Raw genomic sequence first — 20066 nt, 5'->3', positions numbered from 1 at the left:
TGTCACCGAGGCTGGAGTGCAGTGGCGCGATCTTGGCTCACTACAACCTCTGCCTCCCAGGTTCAAGTGATTCTCATGCCTCAGTCTCCTGAGTAGCTAGGACGACAGGCGTGCATCACCACGTCCAGCTAATTGTTGTATTTTTTGGTAGAGACGGGGTTTCACCATGTTAGACAGCCTGGTCTCAAACTACTGACCTCAAGTGATCCACCCACCTTGCCCTCCCAAAGTGCTGGGATTACAGGTGTGAGCCACTACATCTGACCTTATTAGTCAGTGTGTGTTTTTTTGTTTTTTTGTTTTTGAGACAGACTCTCTCTCTGGAGTGTAGTGGCACAATCTCTGCTCACTGCAACCTCCGCCTCCCGGGTTCAAGTGACCCTCATGGCCTCAGCCTCCCGAGTAGCAGCAATTACAGGTGCCCGTCACCACGCCCGGCTAATTTTTGTATTTTTAGTAGAGACAAATGGTTAAATAACCATGTTGGCCAGGCCGATCTTGAACTCCTGACCTCAGGTGATTCACCTGCCTCGGCCTTCCAAAGTGCTGGGGTTACAGGCGTGAGCCACGGTGCCAGGCATCAGTCTTAAAAGAGGTATGTATGTACGTTATAATTTATACATAAAGACAAAACTCCACTCTCCTTCAAACGGTTAAGTAACTTTCCCAATGTAACACACAGCCAATAAAAAGTGGCACCAGGGTGTGAACTCAAGCATATTTGCTGCAGTCCATTTTGACCACTAAACTATACTGAGTAAATGTTAGCATTAAAAGAAAATAAGACACACTTACTTCGCTCTATGGTTGTTTTTCTCTCCTTCAAGAATAGAAAAGGTTGTGAGAGCACACCCACCATTATCTAATGATGCTGATTTTTCAATGAGATTGGTCACAAAATCATCAAAGTGACTGCCAACTTCCTTCATAAAAAATGGCTTCAATTCCTAGAATTTTAAAACAAAGAAAAACATGGGGAACTAATACATGCTTGTGAGTCATTAGCATTTCTCTAAAGGGCTCCCTTAAACAGAGCTGGATCAAAAGAAAGGCACAGTGAGTTCACAGGAGTAAAAGCAAAAAATCAATTCCTGTATCTGACTTGAAGTTTCAGAAACAGCTACCTAAAAAGCAACATAGTGATTTATACCCTTTTAAAATGTATACCCCTTGTAAGCATAAAACAAAATACCTCAGCCTCCCAAGTAGCTATGATCACAGTTGTGTGCCACCACTCCCGGCAAATATTTTATTTTTTGTAGAGACAGGGTCTCCCTATGTTGCCCAGGCTGAACTCTAGAGCTCAAGCAATCCTCCCACCTCAGCTTCCCAAAATGTTAGAATTACAGGCAGGTGCCACTGTGCCTTATCCCCACATTATAATTACCATGATTCTAAGTTCTTTTTTTTCTTTCCTTTTTTTTTTTTTTGAGACGGAGTTTTCCTCTTGTTGCCCAGGCTGGAGTGCAATGGCATAATCTCAGCTCACTGCAACCTCCGCCTCCTGGGTTCAAGTGATTCTCCTGCCTCAGCTTCCCGAGTAGCTGGGATTACAGGCATGCGCCACCACACCCAGCTAATTTTGTATTTTTAGTAGAGACGGGGTTTCTCCACGTTGGTCAGGCTGGTCTCGAACTCCCGAGCTCAGGTGATCCGCCTGCCTCAGCCTCCCAAAGTGCTGGGATTACAGACATGAGCCACCGCGCCCAGCTCAGTATTGTAAATTTCTTTCACAATCTCCCTCATCTATGACCCCCAACCTCTGACACCTCAGACGGTACAGAATATTACTTATAAGGTAACTATTTTAATATGATCAATTCATGTATTTTCTTTTCTTGAAGTAACATTCATATGTGAGTAGTTTAGGTATCCATATGTGAGACAAAATAACAAACAAAAAAGCCATATTTACTCATTTCTGCTTGCCAACACAATTTCACAAAGTTCTTGACTCTATGACGATACACAGCTTTCCAAATACTTTTAAGACAAAATAAAACACACACTCCTCCACATCTCTTGCCTAAGTCACGATATTCCTTGAAGATAATAACCCAAGCCTTGCCTTTTCCTATAAATAAAATGACAGCAATTATACTTCTATAATCTATAACCAAATAAACTCTTACGCCAAACCTTAACATATTTCTACTCTAATATAACTTCTAAACAAACGTAACGTAATTTTACATATGTGAAACCCCCACCACCTATATATCAACAGTAGACTAAAATACAGTGCCAGAACAGGCTAACAAAACCTCCTATAAGACTACTCCCAGGCAGTAGGCTCTGTCTGCAGTTCTCAATAAGACTTCTAAATACAATAACTTTAAATCTTAAAAAGTTTTCCTTTAGTTGACAATCACGGCGACTATGAAGGGGCTCAAGAATAGACTACCCAGGGCCGTCTGGAGCACTGCAGGGAACTGGAGCCTTGGTACCGCACAGGCCCTTTAAGCCCCTCTGGCTCCGCCATGGTTGCAGATGACCGGGTGAGCTTCTGACCTCCCACTTGGTTGACAGTCCTGAATATTATTCAGCTAGCTGCTTTCACCACTTGACAAAAAAGTGAGTTCTTCCTTAAAACTTTTTTTTTTTTGAGACAGAGTTTCACTCTTGTTGCCCAGGCTGGAGGGCAACAGCACCATCTTAGCTCACCGCAACCTCCACCTCCCAGGTTTAAGCAATTCTCCTGCCTCAGCCTCCCAAGTAGCTAGGATTATAAGTATGCACCACCACACCCAGCCAATTTTTACTTTTAGTAGAGACAGGGTTTCTCCATGGTGGTCAGGCTGCTCTCGAACCTCAGGTGATTCACCCGCCTCAGCCTCCCAAAGTGGTGGGATTACAGGCGTGAGCCACCGCGCCCAGCCTGAAACTTTTATCTTTTTAAATAGAGATGTGGTCTCACTATGTTGGCCAGGCTGGTCTTGAACTCCTGGCCTCAAGTGATGTGCCCACCTCAGGCGCCCAAAGTCCTAGGATTACAGGTGTACGCCACTGTGTCCAGCGAAGACTGTGTGTGTGTGTGTGTGTGTGTGTGTGTGTGTGTGTGTGTGTGTGTGTTTTGAAAAGGGGAATATCCTAGTTAAAAGATACTACGAAGAAAAAGATACATGAGGCTGTCTGGACTGGCTAGGTGGTACAGGTGTTTTCCCTTTCAATTTGATTCTGTAAACAAAGCTCGGCAGGATAGAAACTATTACACATGGATAACGGTCTGGATCTGAAAACACACAGGATGGCACCTGACACAGTTATCACTCTCCAGGTATTTGTTGTTCCAACCTCTCCCCCTAGGTCTGAGCTAACCTATGAGGAACAATAAAACAATGTACAATAAAAATTGTAATTTAAGCAAATCCTACCGTTTAGTGCTTTTATTATTAACAGGTAACTAAACCTACCACATTTCTTTACATGGCATTATAATTACATGTCTAATATTCATTTCCTAATGCCCTTCTCCTCTTTCTCTGAGGAATTAAAGTTGATAGAAGGTGCTGCCCCCAGGGCACAAGGAAGAAAGAACTCTGCTCTGTGGATGCTTACGTTTCCTGAATCTCCTCCTTTCACAGATCCTAGCAGTGATGACGATAACAAGTGACTGCTTATTATTGTTACTCCCTTTGTAAGAGGGAATATTCAGAAATACAGTACAAGAAACAGTCCACTTCTGCCTTCTATCACATGAAACTTGTTAATTAGAACTCAGTATGTGATCACTAATAAATCTGAATAATGTCTGGTATCAGTAACTTGAAAATAATGTTGAGGTTAGAGGCTTTCTAATTTGCTTATCTTTTCAATCTCATATCTACTGATATTAATTTCACGCAGCCAGTGGACTCTGACAGCCCTCGCACCATGACAGATGGATGGAGAGAAGGATGGAAGGGAGGAGGGGAAGAAGGGAGGAGGCAGTTAACTAGAAACTAGAAAAGGTGCTTATTTAGGTAATCTAGTAAACTATATTTTAGAGCTTAAGGAAACCTTTTTTATTAAATAGGCAGCTGAATTAGATAATCTCTAAGATTCCAAGAAGAGGGATCAACCATGATACAAAGACCCTATGGTTGGAACACATAGTTAAAAGAACAAATGATAATGATCAGAGATAAGGCTGGAAAAGCAAGTAGGGACTAGATCATGGACCTTTAAGCCATTTTAAGAATTTATTTTATCCTAAAGACATCTGGAAACCAATGACATTTTAAGCACAAGATTTATAAACATGTTCAGATTTGCATTTTAGAAAGATAACTCTTCTACCTAAAAAGGCTTCCAGGTAGAGATTACTTTGGACTGAGTATTAAAATGAAAAAAGGTCAGGGTCATTTATGGGTAAATAACTCTTTCAAAGGTACAGAGACATAAAACAATCTTAAAGTATGCTGAAAGAATAAAACAAAGTAAACCAATCAGTAAATAATATTTTCAGTGTCTCAAAAAAAACTGTAGGTCCCTTGATCACAATTTCTTCAAAAATGGTTTTAAAGAACATTATAGTCTAACCCCACAAGGTCATATTATTGCTAGTCTAAAAATTATTTCTTTCTCTGATTTGCTGCCTGTCTTTGCACAGAGAATCTTTTAATCTTGGTGGCACGGTACCAGAAACCTGACCTTTCTGAGCAAAACAAGTAACACAATGGAACAGGTAATACAGTGCTTAGGACTCATACTAAATTGATTCCTCAAAAAGGTCTCCTGATAATTCACTCTAAAGTTCTTTCTATTCTCCTCTCTTACTGAATCTCATTCTTTTCCTTCATTGCATTTACTTTGAAATTCTATATATTATTGCTTTTTGCCATCTCACTGTCTGCCCCCCACCCAACTGATTTTAAACACCATATCTTTTTGTTAACTGATAACTAATTTTGTATTTTTAGTAGAGACAGGGTTTCACAATGTTGCCAAGGCTGGTCTTGAACTCCTGGCCTCAAATGATCTGCCTGCCTTGGCCTCCCAAAGTGCTGGGTTTACAGGCGTGAGCCACTGTGCCTGGCCAAAGAACATTTTTAAGGTATCTAATTAAGTCACTGTTCCCCTTGCTCATGCATTTTATATATAGTGTTCTCAGCATGAGAAAAGAAAATACAACTTCTTTAAAATCCCAGCACTTAATGTAGTACCTAATAGACAAAGGAACCAAGTAGGCATTCATTAAATCGAACTGCTAAACATTCAAGGGCAACAGGACAGGTACTTGTCTACCTTTTGTAAGTGATGAAATCATAAAGCACAATAAACTGACTTTCCCAAAATTCTTCAAAATAGACTAGAGATTCTTACACTTGTGCATTTAAATAAAATGAGGAAAGGCAGAAAGGAAAATATCAGAAAAATGTATAGTCACACTTGCATAGCAAAAAGGTGAAATTTGACGAGCAGATTGGGGCAGCAAAGAAAAATAGACAGCCATAGTAGAAACTGTTATCTGTCAACCCTATCAGTGCCTACCAGCTTTCTTAGTACCAGAATCCCTGATTTCTATCTGGGCACATGACTGCTTAGAATAAATAAACTTCCCAGTCTCTCTTTGCACCTAGGTAGCCAATAAGATACAGGTGGAAAAGGTTTGTCAAAGTCCACAGAAAATTTCCTTAACAGACAGCAGATACCTGTTCCTTACCCCTACTCCTTTCCTTCCCTCAATTTTGCCACTTGGAACTCAGACGAAATGACTAGAGCCATTTGGACAATGAGGAGGACCACAGCCTATGAATGTGAAACTGCCTTTGCAAAGACTATGACAGAGAGAGACGTCTAGCATGTCTGACTCCATCATGCTTCTAGCCTCATAGGCTGGCCATCCTCACTCACTCCTGAGCAGAGGCCAATCTAACTCTGGGAGAAATTCATAGTTCAACTTTGATGTAAGGAGGTAATAGTCCCTCGTTGGGAACTGAAACCACCTTTGTAACACTAAAGAAATGCCGCAAGATTAGGATTATGGGAGGGACCTGAACATCTTCTGAGATGTTTTTCTGATCTTTGAATTCTGGCAACTGACCAGCTTACCCCCTAAACCCATGACTGGTCCTGTGACCCCCACCCAGAGGCTGACTCTGGGCGTGAGAACTGTTTTCCACACCCCTATGATTTCAACCCCAACTAATCAGCAGCATCCATTCCCTAGACTCCTGCCTGCCAACTTACCCATAAAAACCCAAGCCTCTGAGTTCTCAGAGGCTGGTGTGTATAATAAACTCCTGTCCTTCCATTTGGCTAGCTTTGCATTAAACTCCTTCTCTACTGCATTACCACCGTCTCAGTCCATTGGTTTTGTCTGTGCCGAGGGTAAGAAGAACCCATCAAGCAATTACAAATGGTGAGGTAGGGAACTAGAAGGAACCAAACCAGGGTCCTTGAGGACCATGGAGTCAGTACCAGCTATGGACCTCCTACCTCTGAATTGTAGACATGAGAAAAAGAAATTACTAATCTTGTATAAGCCCCTATTATTTTGTTCACTACTACAGCAAAACCCATTCTTAACTTATACCATAATCAAAGGATTTCTGAGCAGAAAATACTTAGACTTGTCTCTCCAGCAGTCGGCCAATAAATCAATAGGTAAGCACTATCCAAAAAAATTTTTTTTTCTTTTTGAGATGAAGTCATGGTCTGTTACCCAGGCTGGAGTGCAGTGGTGTGATCTTAGCTCACTGCAACCTCTAACTCCTGGTTCAAGTGATTCTCCTGCTTCCAGAGTACTTGGGACTATAGGCATGTACCACCAGACCTGCTTAATTTTTTTGTATTTTTAGTAAAGATGGAGTTTCACCATGTTGGTTGGGCTGGTCTCTAACTCATGTGATCCGCCAGCCTCAACCTCTCAAAGTGCTGGGATTACAGGTGTGAGCCACCACGCCTGAACCAAAAACTTGTTTAGAAGGTGTTACTCGAATGACTGAAAAAACATGGCAAGAAACTCTTACTTGCAGACATGACACCTGAGTCTTTTTATTTATTTATTTTTGAGACAGAGTTTCACTCTTGTCTCCCAGGCTGAGCGCAATGCCATGATCTCAGCTCACTGCAACCTCTGCCTCCTGGGTTCAAGCGATTCTCCTGCTTCAGCCTCCCCAGTACCTAGGATTATAGGCATGTGTCACCATACCCAGCTAATTTTTGTATCCTGACTCTTACTCATCACAGTTTGATCATTTAATTGCTGGACAATAGCATAAGGTACTGATGTGAAAAAACAATATTTGAAATGCTATATGAGAAGCAAACAGAATATGTTGCTACAATTTTTTTTTTTTTTAAGACAAAGTCTGGCTCTATCACCCAGGCTGGAGTGCAGTGGCGCCATCTTGGCTCATTGCAACCTCTACCTCCTGGGCTCAAATGATCCTCTCACCTCAGCCTCCTGAGTAGCAGGACTACAGGCACACACAACCATGCCCAGCTAATTTGTGTATTTTTTTGTAGACACAGGGTTTTGCCATGTTGTCCAGGCTGGTCTCAAACTCATGAACTCAAGTGATCCACCTACCTTGGCCTCCCAAAGTGCTGGGATTATAGGTATGAGCCAATGCGCCCAGCCCAAAAATGTATTTTTAAGTAGAAATAGAAAGTAATTTTTTTCATCCTTCTAATATTCACGAGACCTAACATTCCCTCTATAAACTTGTGTACATTAACAAAAGTTCAACAAACACCAATTAGTAAAGACATTCCCTTTGCCCTTCTTAACATATTCATTTTTCTCTGAAAACTCCTCTCAGAACCGAGGACAGGCATCTAATGTCCAGGCCAGGGCTATACTATATGACCTTGTCCTTCTGGCCAAAATTCAATTATCTCTCTTATAATAAATCTGATGTTCTGAGCTTTGAAAGAAAGTGAGTGGAAACTTTATTATATTGAAATATCTAAAGTATCTAAACTCTTCCTACTAAAATCCTTACTCTTTCCAGAGCTTGAATGTTCATCTTCTCCTAAGATTCTGTGAGATACATTAATATCATTTGAATGTATTTTCTTTTATGCCTTCAGGAGTTTGAGACCAGCCTGGGCAACACAGTCTCTATTAAAAACAACAACAACAAAAGCAAAGCTAATTAAATTGTTAATGTAAGTTGGTTGGGACTTAATCATATGAATCTCCCTTGGACTGTTCTAAGATCTTTTAAAGTCTTGTTACAACACAATTCTAAGGATTTCAAAAGGTCATAACTCAGAGTTACACAAGTTTGTATGACCCCACTGGCATTAGATAAAAAGTACATACTTAAAACTTCTTTTAACAACCATGTGAGACCTTGAAGAGCCCTTAAGAGATTCAGTCAGTTCAAACCACTAATTTCAACACACTCACGTCATCACTTCCCTCACTCCTCTTCCCTTTAGACCAAAAGGTTTGCTCAATGCTTGACTAACTTCTTCACGCCTGTCCTTAATAAGAGCTCCTCTATCTACACATTTAACTTTTCAGAGTTCTTTGTTGGTTGCCCAATTTGGCAAATAATACAGGACACTATATTTAAATTTAAATTTCAGACAAATAACGTTTTAGTCTGTCTCAAATATTGCGTGATTACTAAAAAAGTATTCATTGTTTACCTGAAATTCAAATTCGACTGGACATACTGTATTTTACCTGACAACTCTAGTTCTGTGGAGCTGAAACAGCAGCGAGTGAAATTTATCGACTATTTCCTTTACAATAACAAGCAGTGAATTCTGAAAAAGCTTTAGTCAGCTACACAATTATGACATAAACCTTTAGAGCTAAAAGGGACCTTGGAGACAACCAGTGCAATGCTCTCACTTTAAAGATGAAGGAAAGATGAAGTGACAACTGGGAGGAACATGACACAAATTACAAATGACCAGAAAGATTCCTAACTTTCAGTTTTCAAAAATTATTTGTAAAAACCCACAACAGAAAAGGAATTAGTATGTGAAAAAACAAACCAAGTTCATGGCTCTGAACAATGTTCACATACTTATTATCTCAAGTCCTTCCATGTTAGTAAATGTCAACCAATAAAGCAACAACTTAAAAAATGTGAGCAATTAGAGCTCTCTTATAAATGGGATGATTTAAGTAAAATTATGTATATAAAGTACAAAGTATAAAAGCTTAGCCTGTAAGAGGACTTCTAAATGTAGTTCCCTTCTCCTACTGGCTCATCTGTTTCCTCAGTCTAAAATACTAAAATATTACAACAGCTCCCTATCAATTCTGACTGTCTCCAAACTCTATATGCCATCCTTAACTTTCACATCAGAACAGTAGTCCTACTATATCTTGTTCAAAAACACTGCAATGGGCTGGGCGCGGTGGCTCATGCCTGTAATCCCTGCATTTTGGGAGGCCGAGGGAGGTGAAGCATTTGAGGTCAGGAGTTCCAAGACCAGTCTGGCCAACATGGTGAAAGGCCACCTCTACTAAAAATACAAAAATTAGCCGGGCATGGTGGCACATGCCTGTAATCCCAGCAGCTGGGGAGGCTTAGGCAGGAGAATCACTTGAACCCAGGAGGTGGAGGCTGCAGTGAGCAGAGATTGCATCACTGCACTCCAGCCTGGGCAACACAGTGAAAACTCTGTCTCAAAAAAAAAAAAAGAAAAAAAAATTACAATTAATAAACAATGGTGCCGGGCGCGGTGGCTCAAGCCTGTAATCCCAGCACTTTGGGAGGCCGAGACGGGCGGATCACGAGGTAAGGAGATCGAGACCATCCTGGCTAACCCGGTGAAACCCCGTCTCTACTAAAAAATACAAAAAACTAGCCGGGCGACGTGGCAGGCGCCTGTAGTCCCAGCTACTTGGGAGGCTGAGACAGGAGAATGGCGTAAACCCAGGAGGCGGAGCTTGCAGTGAGCTGAGATCCGGCCACTGCACTCCAGCCTGGGCAGCAGAGCGAGACTCCGTCTCAAAAAAATAAATAAATAAATAAACAATGGTAAAATAGTCAATCTCATTAGACAGCAAATAATTGACAGTTTTAAAACTTCTAAGTCAAATCACCTAAGTTCACCAAATGACATTTGGTGACTCATTCAGAATAATGTACGGTCTAATACATATAGAGTATATAGTAGGCATATAAACTAAGTAGTTAGGAATATAGAGTAGAGAGGACATCATTTCAACTGGAATGTTCAGAAAACTGTAGAAACAGCAAGATTTGACCTAAAATTTGAAGGATATACATTATTTTGATTGGTGGATGGAGAAAGAATGAATTTCAGATAGAAAGAGCTACATGAATGAGGGCATAAAAGTTGAGAAAAAATGCTTTATAATCTAGCCTCAATTTTTCAACTTTTTCTTGCCATTGTGCCCCAATAGAGACACAGATGCCCATTAAGTGCCCTAAAATACGTACAGTGTAAGTTTTCTAACACCATTACCTTTGTTCAGGCCAATACTTCCCTTAACATCAGGGAACAAGTCTTGCACAACTCTGCAACCCCTATGCCACTTGCACAATACACATATTAATACGAGCTAAATCAAGGTCCGCCTTTCTTTCAGCTTTTCCCTTACTTCATTCATTACTTTCTTCTTCTAATCCTCCTAAGTGACCAAGCTAAAAGATTTCATAATTTTATTAATATATAAAGCAGACAAGCAGAACATTCTTTAAAAAGTTTTAACTTAAATCCTTGGAATATCCCCCCATTCTCTCTCTTCCTGTCACCCCTTTCTGCCCCTTTTCTGTAAAACCTCTACTTTCTACCCCAAACTCCCTCTTGTCTTTAGGTTTGTGCTTCTGTATGGGAAGAAGTTCTCCTCCCACTTTAGATTTTTCAATAGAGGAATGAAAGCAGAGACAGACTTACTTTTCACCTATTTGAAACTTTCCCTCACAAATAGAACATAATAAGGTTTTGTGTTCTTGATAAGAAGGGCAGGAACAAAAAAGGACAAAGGAAGAATTGAAAAAGGAATAACAAAAATGTAGGTATCCAGCCTGACTAGAGAAATAAGAAGGGTCAGAAACACTCTAGTAAACCACAAAAACAAAATTTATTTTAGGCCGAGCGCGGTGGCTCATGCCTGTAATCCCAGCACTTTGGGAGGCCAAGGCAGGCGGATCACGAGGTCAGGAGATTGGGACCATCCTGGCTAACACAGTGAAACCCCATTTCGCCCTTTAGGCTGGAACCACCATCTTCCAGTAATTCACCAAAATGTCGAACACAAAGGGAAAGAGGAGAGGCACCCGATATATGTTCTCTAGGCCTTTTAGAAAACATGGAGTTGCTCCTTTGGCCATGTATATGTGAATCTATAAGAAAGGTGATGTTGAAGACATCAAGGGAATGGGTACTGTTCAAAAAGGAATGCCCCACAAGTGTTACCATGGCATAACTGGAGGAGTCTACAATGTCTACAGCCAGCATGCTGTTGGCATTGTTGTAAACAAACAAGGGCAAGATTCTTGCCAAGAGAATTAATGTGCATACTGAGCACATTAAGCACTCTAAGAGCCGAGATAGCTTCCTGAAACGCATGAAGGAAAATGATCAGAAAAAGAAAGAAGCCAAAGAGAAAGGTACCTGGGTTCAACTAAAGCGCCAGCCTGCTCCACCCAGAGAAGCACACTTTGTGAGAACCAATGGGAAGATGCCTGAGCTGCTGGAACCTATTCCCCACGAATTCATGGCATAATACGGGTTAAAAAAAAAATAAAACACCTATGGGCTGGAAAAAAAAGAAAAGAAACCCCATCTCTACTGAAAATTACAAAAAATTAGCCAGGTGTGGTGGCACGTGCCTGTAGTCTCAGCTACTCGGGAGGCTGAGGCAGGAGCATTGCTTGAACCCAGGAGATGGAGGTTGCAGTGAGCCGAGATCGTGCCACTGCACTCTAGCCAGGGTGACAGAGAGAGACTCTGTCTCCAAAAAAAAAAAAAAAACTAGCATGTGTCTATACATTAAATATTTTTATTTTCTTAGCCAAAATTATAAATTAGTCATCAGATAAGAAGTTGCATAACGGATCATTAAACAATCTCTTATGATGGAGAAACAAAGCACTAATTGGGAAAGACATTCACCAGAAATGACCTTCATCACTGTAGTGCTGGAGGCTTATACGGGTAACTTAATGGAATTAGGAAAAATAAAGTTTAACACCCTATTAACTAGGAGTCTATACCCACAATTTCAAGTGCAGTAAATAAATCTTTTGAGTACCACTTTATAAAACAGTACCATAAGGGATTACATTGTAGTCATCACAAATATGCCTATAGGATGATGGAAGGAGGAGAGGGTAGATCTCTTAATGTTAAGCAAATATGTTCTTTAATAAATCTGCTGTGACAGCATCATCCTTGGACTCAAACGGTACCGATTTCCAACAAATGAGATGAAAGTACAAATACTACGCCCCTGGCCTTGGATGATAACTGAAAAACTAGGTCTGATAATAACAAAGACGTTGACATCAAAGTGAGTATAAATAATCTGGCATACATTTCATGAAATACGATTACAAAAACATTTCTAAATTGAGATTATTCTATAAATGCATATGTACGTATGCATGTAACTAAATAAATAAAACAGGGCTACTTCATCTTCATCACTGGATGTTTATACAGTCAAACTGGCCAATAAATTTTGGAAGTGATCTTCTCCTTGGGAAAACAGGAGTTTGCTTTGGATTTTAAGTCAACTTACATCCAGGTATTGGATCATAATGTTTTTTCAAAAAAATGTTCTTTGCCCTCCACAATTTCCTGAGGGTACTGAGGAATTCTGGTTTGTAGAACTATTTATCCCCACTTGAAATGATTTCATGATTTTTTTTTTTTTTTGAGTTGTTATTTCTATTTCTTTGACAGGGAATCTACTTCTAGATTCAGATTCAACGTTTATTGGAGGGCTGCTATTTACTGTGAACCATGACAGATACTTTCATAAAGCACTAATAAAGACATTCAATGCTATCAACTATTAACCATGGGTCACTAAAATCAAGATTTGCTGGTAAGTGCCAGAAAATGCCAGTGATAGATGAGATGGGAGAGAAAAAGGTAATCTGGATCCTTATGCAGGATGACAACTCAGCCGATCTTATCTTCTTGTTCCACAGGATAATGGCAACGGATGAATTGCTTAAATAATTATCTGAGCAATTTATCATTAAAAATGTTACCAAACAAAACTCTATCTAAAACTCTACATTTTTGTTTCTAGTAGAGGGAGTTACTTGCCTCTGCCTCTGCTGTCAACTTTATCTTCTTTGCTATCAACTGTTTTATGTCAATTCGACCTACGGAAAGAAAAAAACATGACTTTTAAGTTGATGGATACAGCTACCTAGCAGCACTATCTAAATCATAAAGTTGAAAACAAACAAATACAAAAGTAACTGCGTAAACTATGGTACGACCATAAAACATGACAGCATGGTCAAAATAACTAGAAGGAAATGTACACATAAAAATACAAACAACAAAGCGAGTAAATGTACACACAGTAATTACAACGATGTTAATTATGCAATGCTATAGATCCAATTCTGACAGCATGGAAAATTAGATTCCCTGAATAGATTCTACAATTGAGACCACTAAGATGCTGGATAAAATATTAAAAACCGAAAACCTTTTAAAAGTTATTGCCAAGCTAGCACAAATCCAGAGGCAAGAAGGAAGGAAGGAAGGAAGGAGGAAGGAGGGAGGGAGGGAGGGAGGGAGGGAAGAAAGTGAAACTGGAATTCTAGGGGACATATGAGAAATCTAAGTATTCTCGCCAAATCCTAGAAACCTTGAGCTTCTACACGGACAGCAACACAGGGTACAGTATTTTTGCAGAATAGTACACACAGGACAATACTTTACAAAATGGCAAAGTCTAGGGCCTGCCCAAAATGGGAAGTCTAACAGGATACTGCCACATAAAGCTAGGGACCACACATAAGGCTACAACCTCAATGTATAAGAAAGAAACCAAAACAGAAGGAAATGTGTCTGTCTCTACTCGATGCTGTGCAGAGAGGGGAAATTTGCCCCAAGAAATCATAACCCCCTCACTAGAGTTTGCAATCTAAACTCACACTATCTATGTGGTCTGAAAAACCTGAGATAAATATGTTCTAAAGCTAATCCAGGTTGGGTCTCCAGGCTACTGGCAGACACAAGTGAAATTCCTCCCTGGAAGATTACAATATCAAGGCTGTACAGAATTCCAAAAGATAAAATTACCATAAAAAGGAGAAGCTCGTCCCAGCTACTCGGGAGGCTGAGGAAGGAGAATCACTTGAACCTGGGAGGCGAGGTTGCAGTGAGCCAATATTGCGCCACTGCACGCCAGCCTGGAAGACAGAGTGAGACTCTGTCTCAAAAAAAAAAGAAAAAAAAAGGAAAATAGTCAAACTTCATAAAATATACTAGGAAACTAGGCAGAATAAATGGGAAACAGCAGAAACAGCTAAGAGATGCAGAACTGAAAAACTAAAGATAATGGAATTGTTACTTTTAGGACAAAAAAAATCCGAACGATTAATATGTTAAGGGAAATAAAAGTGAAACTTGAAAACATAGAAAAGGAAGGCTGGGTGTGGGGGTGCACACTTCTAATCCTAGCGCTTTAGGAGGCTGGTGGGGAGGATTGTTTGTTGCCAGGAGTTCAAGACCAGCCTGGACAACAGAGCAAGACCCCATCTCTTAAAAAAAAAAAAAAAGTTTTAAAATAAGCCAGGCATGGTGGTGCACGCCTGTAGTCCCAGCTACCTGGGAGGCTGAGGTGGGAGGGTCATTTGAACCCAAGAATTTGAGCCTGCAGTAAGCGTGATTGCACCATTGCACTCTAACCTGGGCAACAGAGTGAGACCCTGTCTCAAAAAAAAAAAAAGGAAAGAAAAAAAGAAGGAAAACATAAGCAAGGACAAGAAACCATTTAACCAAACAGATTTGAAAAAAACCAACAAGATTTCTCAAAACAAAAAAAATTGAAGTTTCAAATTCAATGGATAAATTAAACAGTAGATCAAACATGTCTGAAGAGAGTACTAGTAAATGGGAATATAGATCAAAGGAAATTATACAGAAGATAGTCCAGAGAAATAGTGACAGAGAATAATAGAGAGGTTAAAAGATATAGAAGAGGTCCAACCAAACAGCCAACTGGAGATGGGAGCCAACCACAGCTGCACTAGAGATGGAGGAAAATTCCACAACAAATACTTCTGACTTGGAATTTCTGCAGACTATAATGGAGGAAGTCATTATGTTATACAGCCTTAGGGTGAATATGAATGATCATAAAGATATAATGATTCAGGCTAGGCATGGTGCCTCATGTCTGAAATTCCCACACTTTGGGAGGCCAAGTGGCGAGGATCAGTTGAGCCTACAGGTTTGAGACCATCTTGGGCAATGTAGCAAGACCCCATCTCTACAATAAATGTTTTTAAAAATACAATGGTTCAAAAGAAAGTCTCAGAGGATATTTGCCAATGTGCCAAGAATAAAGAAAAATGCCATACCTCAACCAGAAATGATTACAAAGGATGACAAAGATTATGTTCAAGAATATGAGTTCATGGCTGGGCATGGGGGCTCATGCCTATAATCCCAGCATTTTGGGAGGCCGAGGTGGGCAGATCACCTAAAGTCAGGAATTCGAGACCAGCCTGGCCAACATGGCAAAACCCCACCTCTACTAAAACTACAAAAATTATCTAGGCATGGTAGCAGGCACTTATAATCCCAGCTACTTAGGGGGCTGAGGCAGGGACAATTGCTTGAACCCAGGAGGCAGAGGTTGCAGTGAGACGAGATCGCGCCACTGCTTTCCAGCCTGGGAGACAGAACGAGACTCCATCTCAAAAAAAAATAAAGACAGAAAGAAAAAAAATTTGACAGGCTGTGGTGCTGTGCGCCTGCAGTCCCTGACACTTGGGAGGCTGAGGCAGGACAATCGCTTGAATCTGGGAGGTAAAAGCTGCAATGAGCCGAGATCATGCCACTGCACTCCAGCTTGGGCAACAGAGCGACATTCCGTCTCAAAAAAATAAATAAATAAAATGAAATAAAAGAATGTGAATTCATCAACTTTATAATATCTGATGCAAATAAAAGGTGCCATGAAGAAAATGGAATAAAAATTTAACTAAATAAGTCTAAAGACATCCCATATTCGTTGACTAGAAGATTTAATATTGTTAATATGGCAATGCTCCCCAATTCTTCCATAGATTTAAAGCAATCCTCACCAAAATTCACCTGGCTTCTTTGCAGAAATTGACAAGCTGATCCTAAAATTCATATAGAAATTCAAGAACACAGAATAGCCATACAAATCATGAAAAAGAAAATAACAAAGCTGGAAAACTCAACACTTCCCAATTTTAGAGATAGACACATAGATATCAATGGAAAAGAACTGAGAGTCCAGAAATAAACAAACATTCACCTTTATGATTATTAATACCTGATTTTCGACAAAGGTGCCAAGAAAAATGCAGAAAGATTCTTCTTTTCAACAAATAGAGCTGGGACAACTGAATAGCCACATGAAAAAGCATGAATATGGACCTGGAACTCACACCATATGTAGAAACTAACTCACAAAGGATCAAATACCTAAAAATATAGAAGAAAACAGAGGCCTTGGACTAGACAATGACTTCTTAAACACCAAAAGAACGATCAACATTAGAAAATATAGATAAACTATATTGATAGATTCTATCAAAATTTAAGTCACTTTTGTGCTACAAAGAACACCATCAAGAAAGTAAAAAGACAACCCACAGAATGGAAAAAAAAATTGCAAATCTGATTAGGGACTTGTATCCAGAATATATAAAGAACTCTTACAACTCAACATTAAAAAGACAAATAGGCCAGGCATGGTGGCTCACATCTGTAACCATAGCACTTTGGGAGGCCAAGGTGGGACAATCACTCAAGCCCAGGAGTTTGAGATCAGCCTGGACAATATGGCAAAATCCCTTCTCTACTAAAAATACAAAAGTTAGCTAGGCGTGGGGATGTGCACCTATAGTCTCAGCTACTTGGGAGGCTAAGGTGAGAGGATCACTTGAGCCTATAAGGCAGAAGTTGCAGTAAGCCAAGAACGGGCCACTGCACTCCAACCTGGGCTACAGAGCAAGACTGTCTCAAAAATAAGGTAAAATAAAATTAAAAAATAAAAAGACAAACAGTCTAATTAAAACATAGGCAAAGTAGGCTGGGCGCAGTGGCTCATGCCTGTAATCCCAGCACTTTGGGAGGCCAAGGCAGGCTGACCACCTGAGGTCAGGAGTTTGAGACCAGCCTGACCGATATGGAAAAACCCCGTCTCTACTAAAAATACAAAATTAGCCAGGCATGGTAGCACATGCCTGTAATCCCAGCTACTCGGGAGGCTGAGGCAGGTGAATCACTTGAACCCAGGAGGCAGAGGTTGCAATAAGCCGAGATCACGCCATAGATCTCCAGCCTGGGTGACAGAGCGAGACTCCGTCTAAAAAAAAAAAAAAAAGGCAAAGTAACTGAACAGAACAGATATTTCTCTTTTTTAAAAAAATTGCCCAATAACCACATGAAAAGACACTCAACATCCCTGGCCATCAGGAAAATTCAAATCGAAACTACAATGAGATATCATTTCACCCCCACTACGATGGCTATAATCAAAAACACAAACAACAAGTGTTGGCTTGAATGTGGAGAAAGAAACTTCAATTATCCAGGACATCGCTGGTGGGAAGTGTAGTGCTTTGAAAAACAGTCTGGAAGTTCCTCGACAGATTAAACACAGAGCCAACATATGACGTAGTAATTCCACTCCTAGGTATATACACAAGAGAAATAAAAACATGCCCTCTCAAAAAAGAAACACTAATACATGCTATAATACGGGTGAAACATAAACATTTTGCCAAGTGAAAAGAGGAAGTCACAAAAGACTACATATTGTATGATCCTATTTACATGACACTGTCCAGAATAGATAACTCTACTGAGACAGAAAAAACGCTGGTGGTTGCCTAGAGAGTGAGGCGTGGGGTTATGGCAAAAAGGGAATAACTGCTAATGGGTACAGGGTTTTGGGGAGGTGATGCTAAAAATATTCTAAAATTCATTTCATTCTAATTTCTCTGTTCTGAAATATTCCTTTCTGTATATTAAGTTACAGTAATGTAGTTTTCCTGGTGTTTAACTTGACTAACTGCAGTATTCTGACTGAGCATCTTTTTTGTAATTTTATAACAAAAATTGGATTTGAAAGGTATGACAGTATTTTTTTTTTTTTTTTGAGACGGAGTCTCACTCTGTGGCCCAGGCTGGAGTGCAGTGGCCGGATCTCAGCTCACTGCAAGCTCCGCCTCCCGGGTTTAGGCCATTCTCCTGCCTCAGCCTCCAGAGTAGCTGGGACTACAGGTGCCCGCCACCTCGCCCGGCTAGTTTTTTTTTTTTTTTAGTAGAGACGGGGTTTCACCGTGTTAGCCAGGATGTTCTTGATCTCCTGACCTCGTGATCCGCCCGTCTCGGCCTCCCAAAGTGCTGGGATTACAGGCTTGAGCCACCGCGCCTGGCCGACAGTATTTTTTATGAGAAAGTACTGCTCTGTGTATCTCCTGTGTATGGTACACACTGAGCTTTATTATTATTGTCACAGATTTAGAGACAGTTTCTTATTTTCACACTGAATCATGGTACCACTACAATTTTAAAAGCAGCTGGATTAATTGATATCTGCCCTTTTAATAAAATATGGGTAGAGTTTTTTGGGCTTTTTTTTTTTTTGAGACAGGATCTCACCCTGTCACCTAGGTCGGACTGCAGAGGCACAATTACAGCTCACTGTGGCCTCTAACACTTAAGCTCAAGTGATTCTCCTGCATCAGCCGCCCCGCTAGCTAGGACCATAGATGTGTGCCACCACCACACTCAGCTAATTTTTTTTTAAGTGTTTTGTAGAGACAGGGTCTCATTATGTTGCCCTGGCTGGTCTTGACTTGAACTCCTGGCCTCAAGCAATCCTCCTGCCTCAGTCTCCCAAAATGCTGAGATTATAGGCATGTGTCACCATACCTGGCCCAGGGCAGAGTTAATTTTGAATGCCATCTGCCATTATTCACAAATGAGCTTGTGAATAATGAGATACTCAATATCTTTATCCTATCTTTTTAATAAAGTATCAAGTTATCTGTTACATTATGGGAACCGAGAAACATCAGACATCATTATGTGCACAGACCTACACCGATAAGCGAATGAAAGAGAATGGAATGAATGCTGAAAAGTGTGAAACAGAAAACTACAACGTCTAGCTTGCTGTCTTCATTTAAAAAAAAACAAAACCTATGATAATGAACTATCATTTTGGCAGATGAATTTTTAAAATTGAGAATTTGTATTTTCTCATTTACTCTACATGGTAATAGCTTAAGTATTTTTATTTCAGCATTGACAATTGCTATTGTATATTTTGCCTAAAAAGGATGATTAAAAGCCATTCAAATTTATAAAAGCAATTTCCCAGAAAAAATACACTGAACAGAAATATTTACTTTGCCAAAATGAACTTTGGAGGCATATTTGGGGTAATTAAAGCTTAATAACCCCTTCCTTTAAAAACAAACCATAAAAACATAAAAACAAACTCATATGCATACTGTTTTATAATCTGCTTTATTCACTTAATATATTGTAGACATTTTTCCCTGTCATTACATATTCTTCTATATTATTTTCATTGCACTATTACTCTATTTTTATGGTAGAAATATAATTTAATCTTCAATTGGACTTTTTTTTCATAGTATGTTACTTGAAAAAAGACATGAAGAATGAGAAGGTACAAAATGCATTTAATCAGAGCTCTATAAGGAGAGACAATATTTGAGGTGATTATAGCTGATAACTGGCCAGAACTATTGAAAGATACAAATTCTAGGATAAAGTCAAATAATTCCAAGCAGGATAAATAATCTACTTAGGGCCAGGTGTGGTAGCTCACGCCTGCAATCCCAGCACTTTGGGAAGCTGAGGCAGGTGGATCACCTGAGGTCAGGAGTTTGAGACCAGCCTGACCAACATGGAGAAACCCTGTCTCTACA

General features: G+C 40.0%; 1 protein-coding gene across 1 annotated transcript in view; it reads right to left on the bottom strand.

Moving 5' to 3' along the window:
* The window catches only part of SOAT1 (sterol O-acyltransferase 1), a 63430-nt gene that overhangs the window by 20647 nt on the left and 22717 nt on the right, over nt 1-20066 (bottom strand). Inside the window, exons 3-4 of the mRNA XM_011951159.1 lie at nt 13204-13262; nt 796-947 (exon numbers count right to left, since the gene is read on the bottom strand). Coding sequence (XP_011806549.1) covers nt 796-947; nt 13204-13262 — 211 coding nt within the window. The remainder of the gene's footprint in view (nt 1-795; nt 948-13203; nt 13263-20066) is intronic.

This window comes from Colobus angolensis, unplaced genomic scaffold (assembly GCF_000951035.1).
Source record: "Colobus angolensis palliatus isolate OR3802 unplaced genomic scaffold, Cang.pa_1.0 Scaffold315, whole genome shotgun sequence".
Lineage (NCBI taxonomy): Eukaryota > Metazoa > Chordata > Mammalia > Primates > Cercopithecidae > Colobus > Colobus angolensis.
The sequence above is the reverse complement of the archived record's forward strand: the minus strand, read 5'-3'. Positions and strand labels throughout refer to the sequence as shown.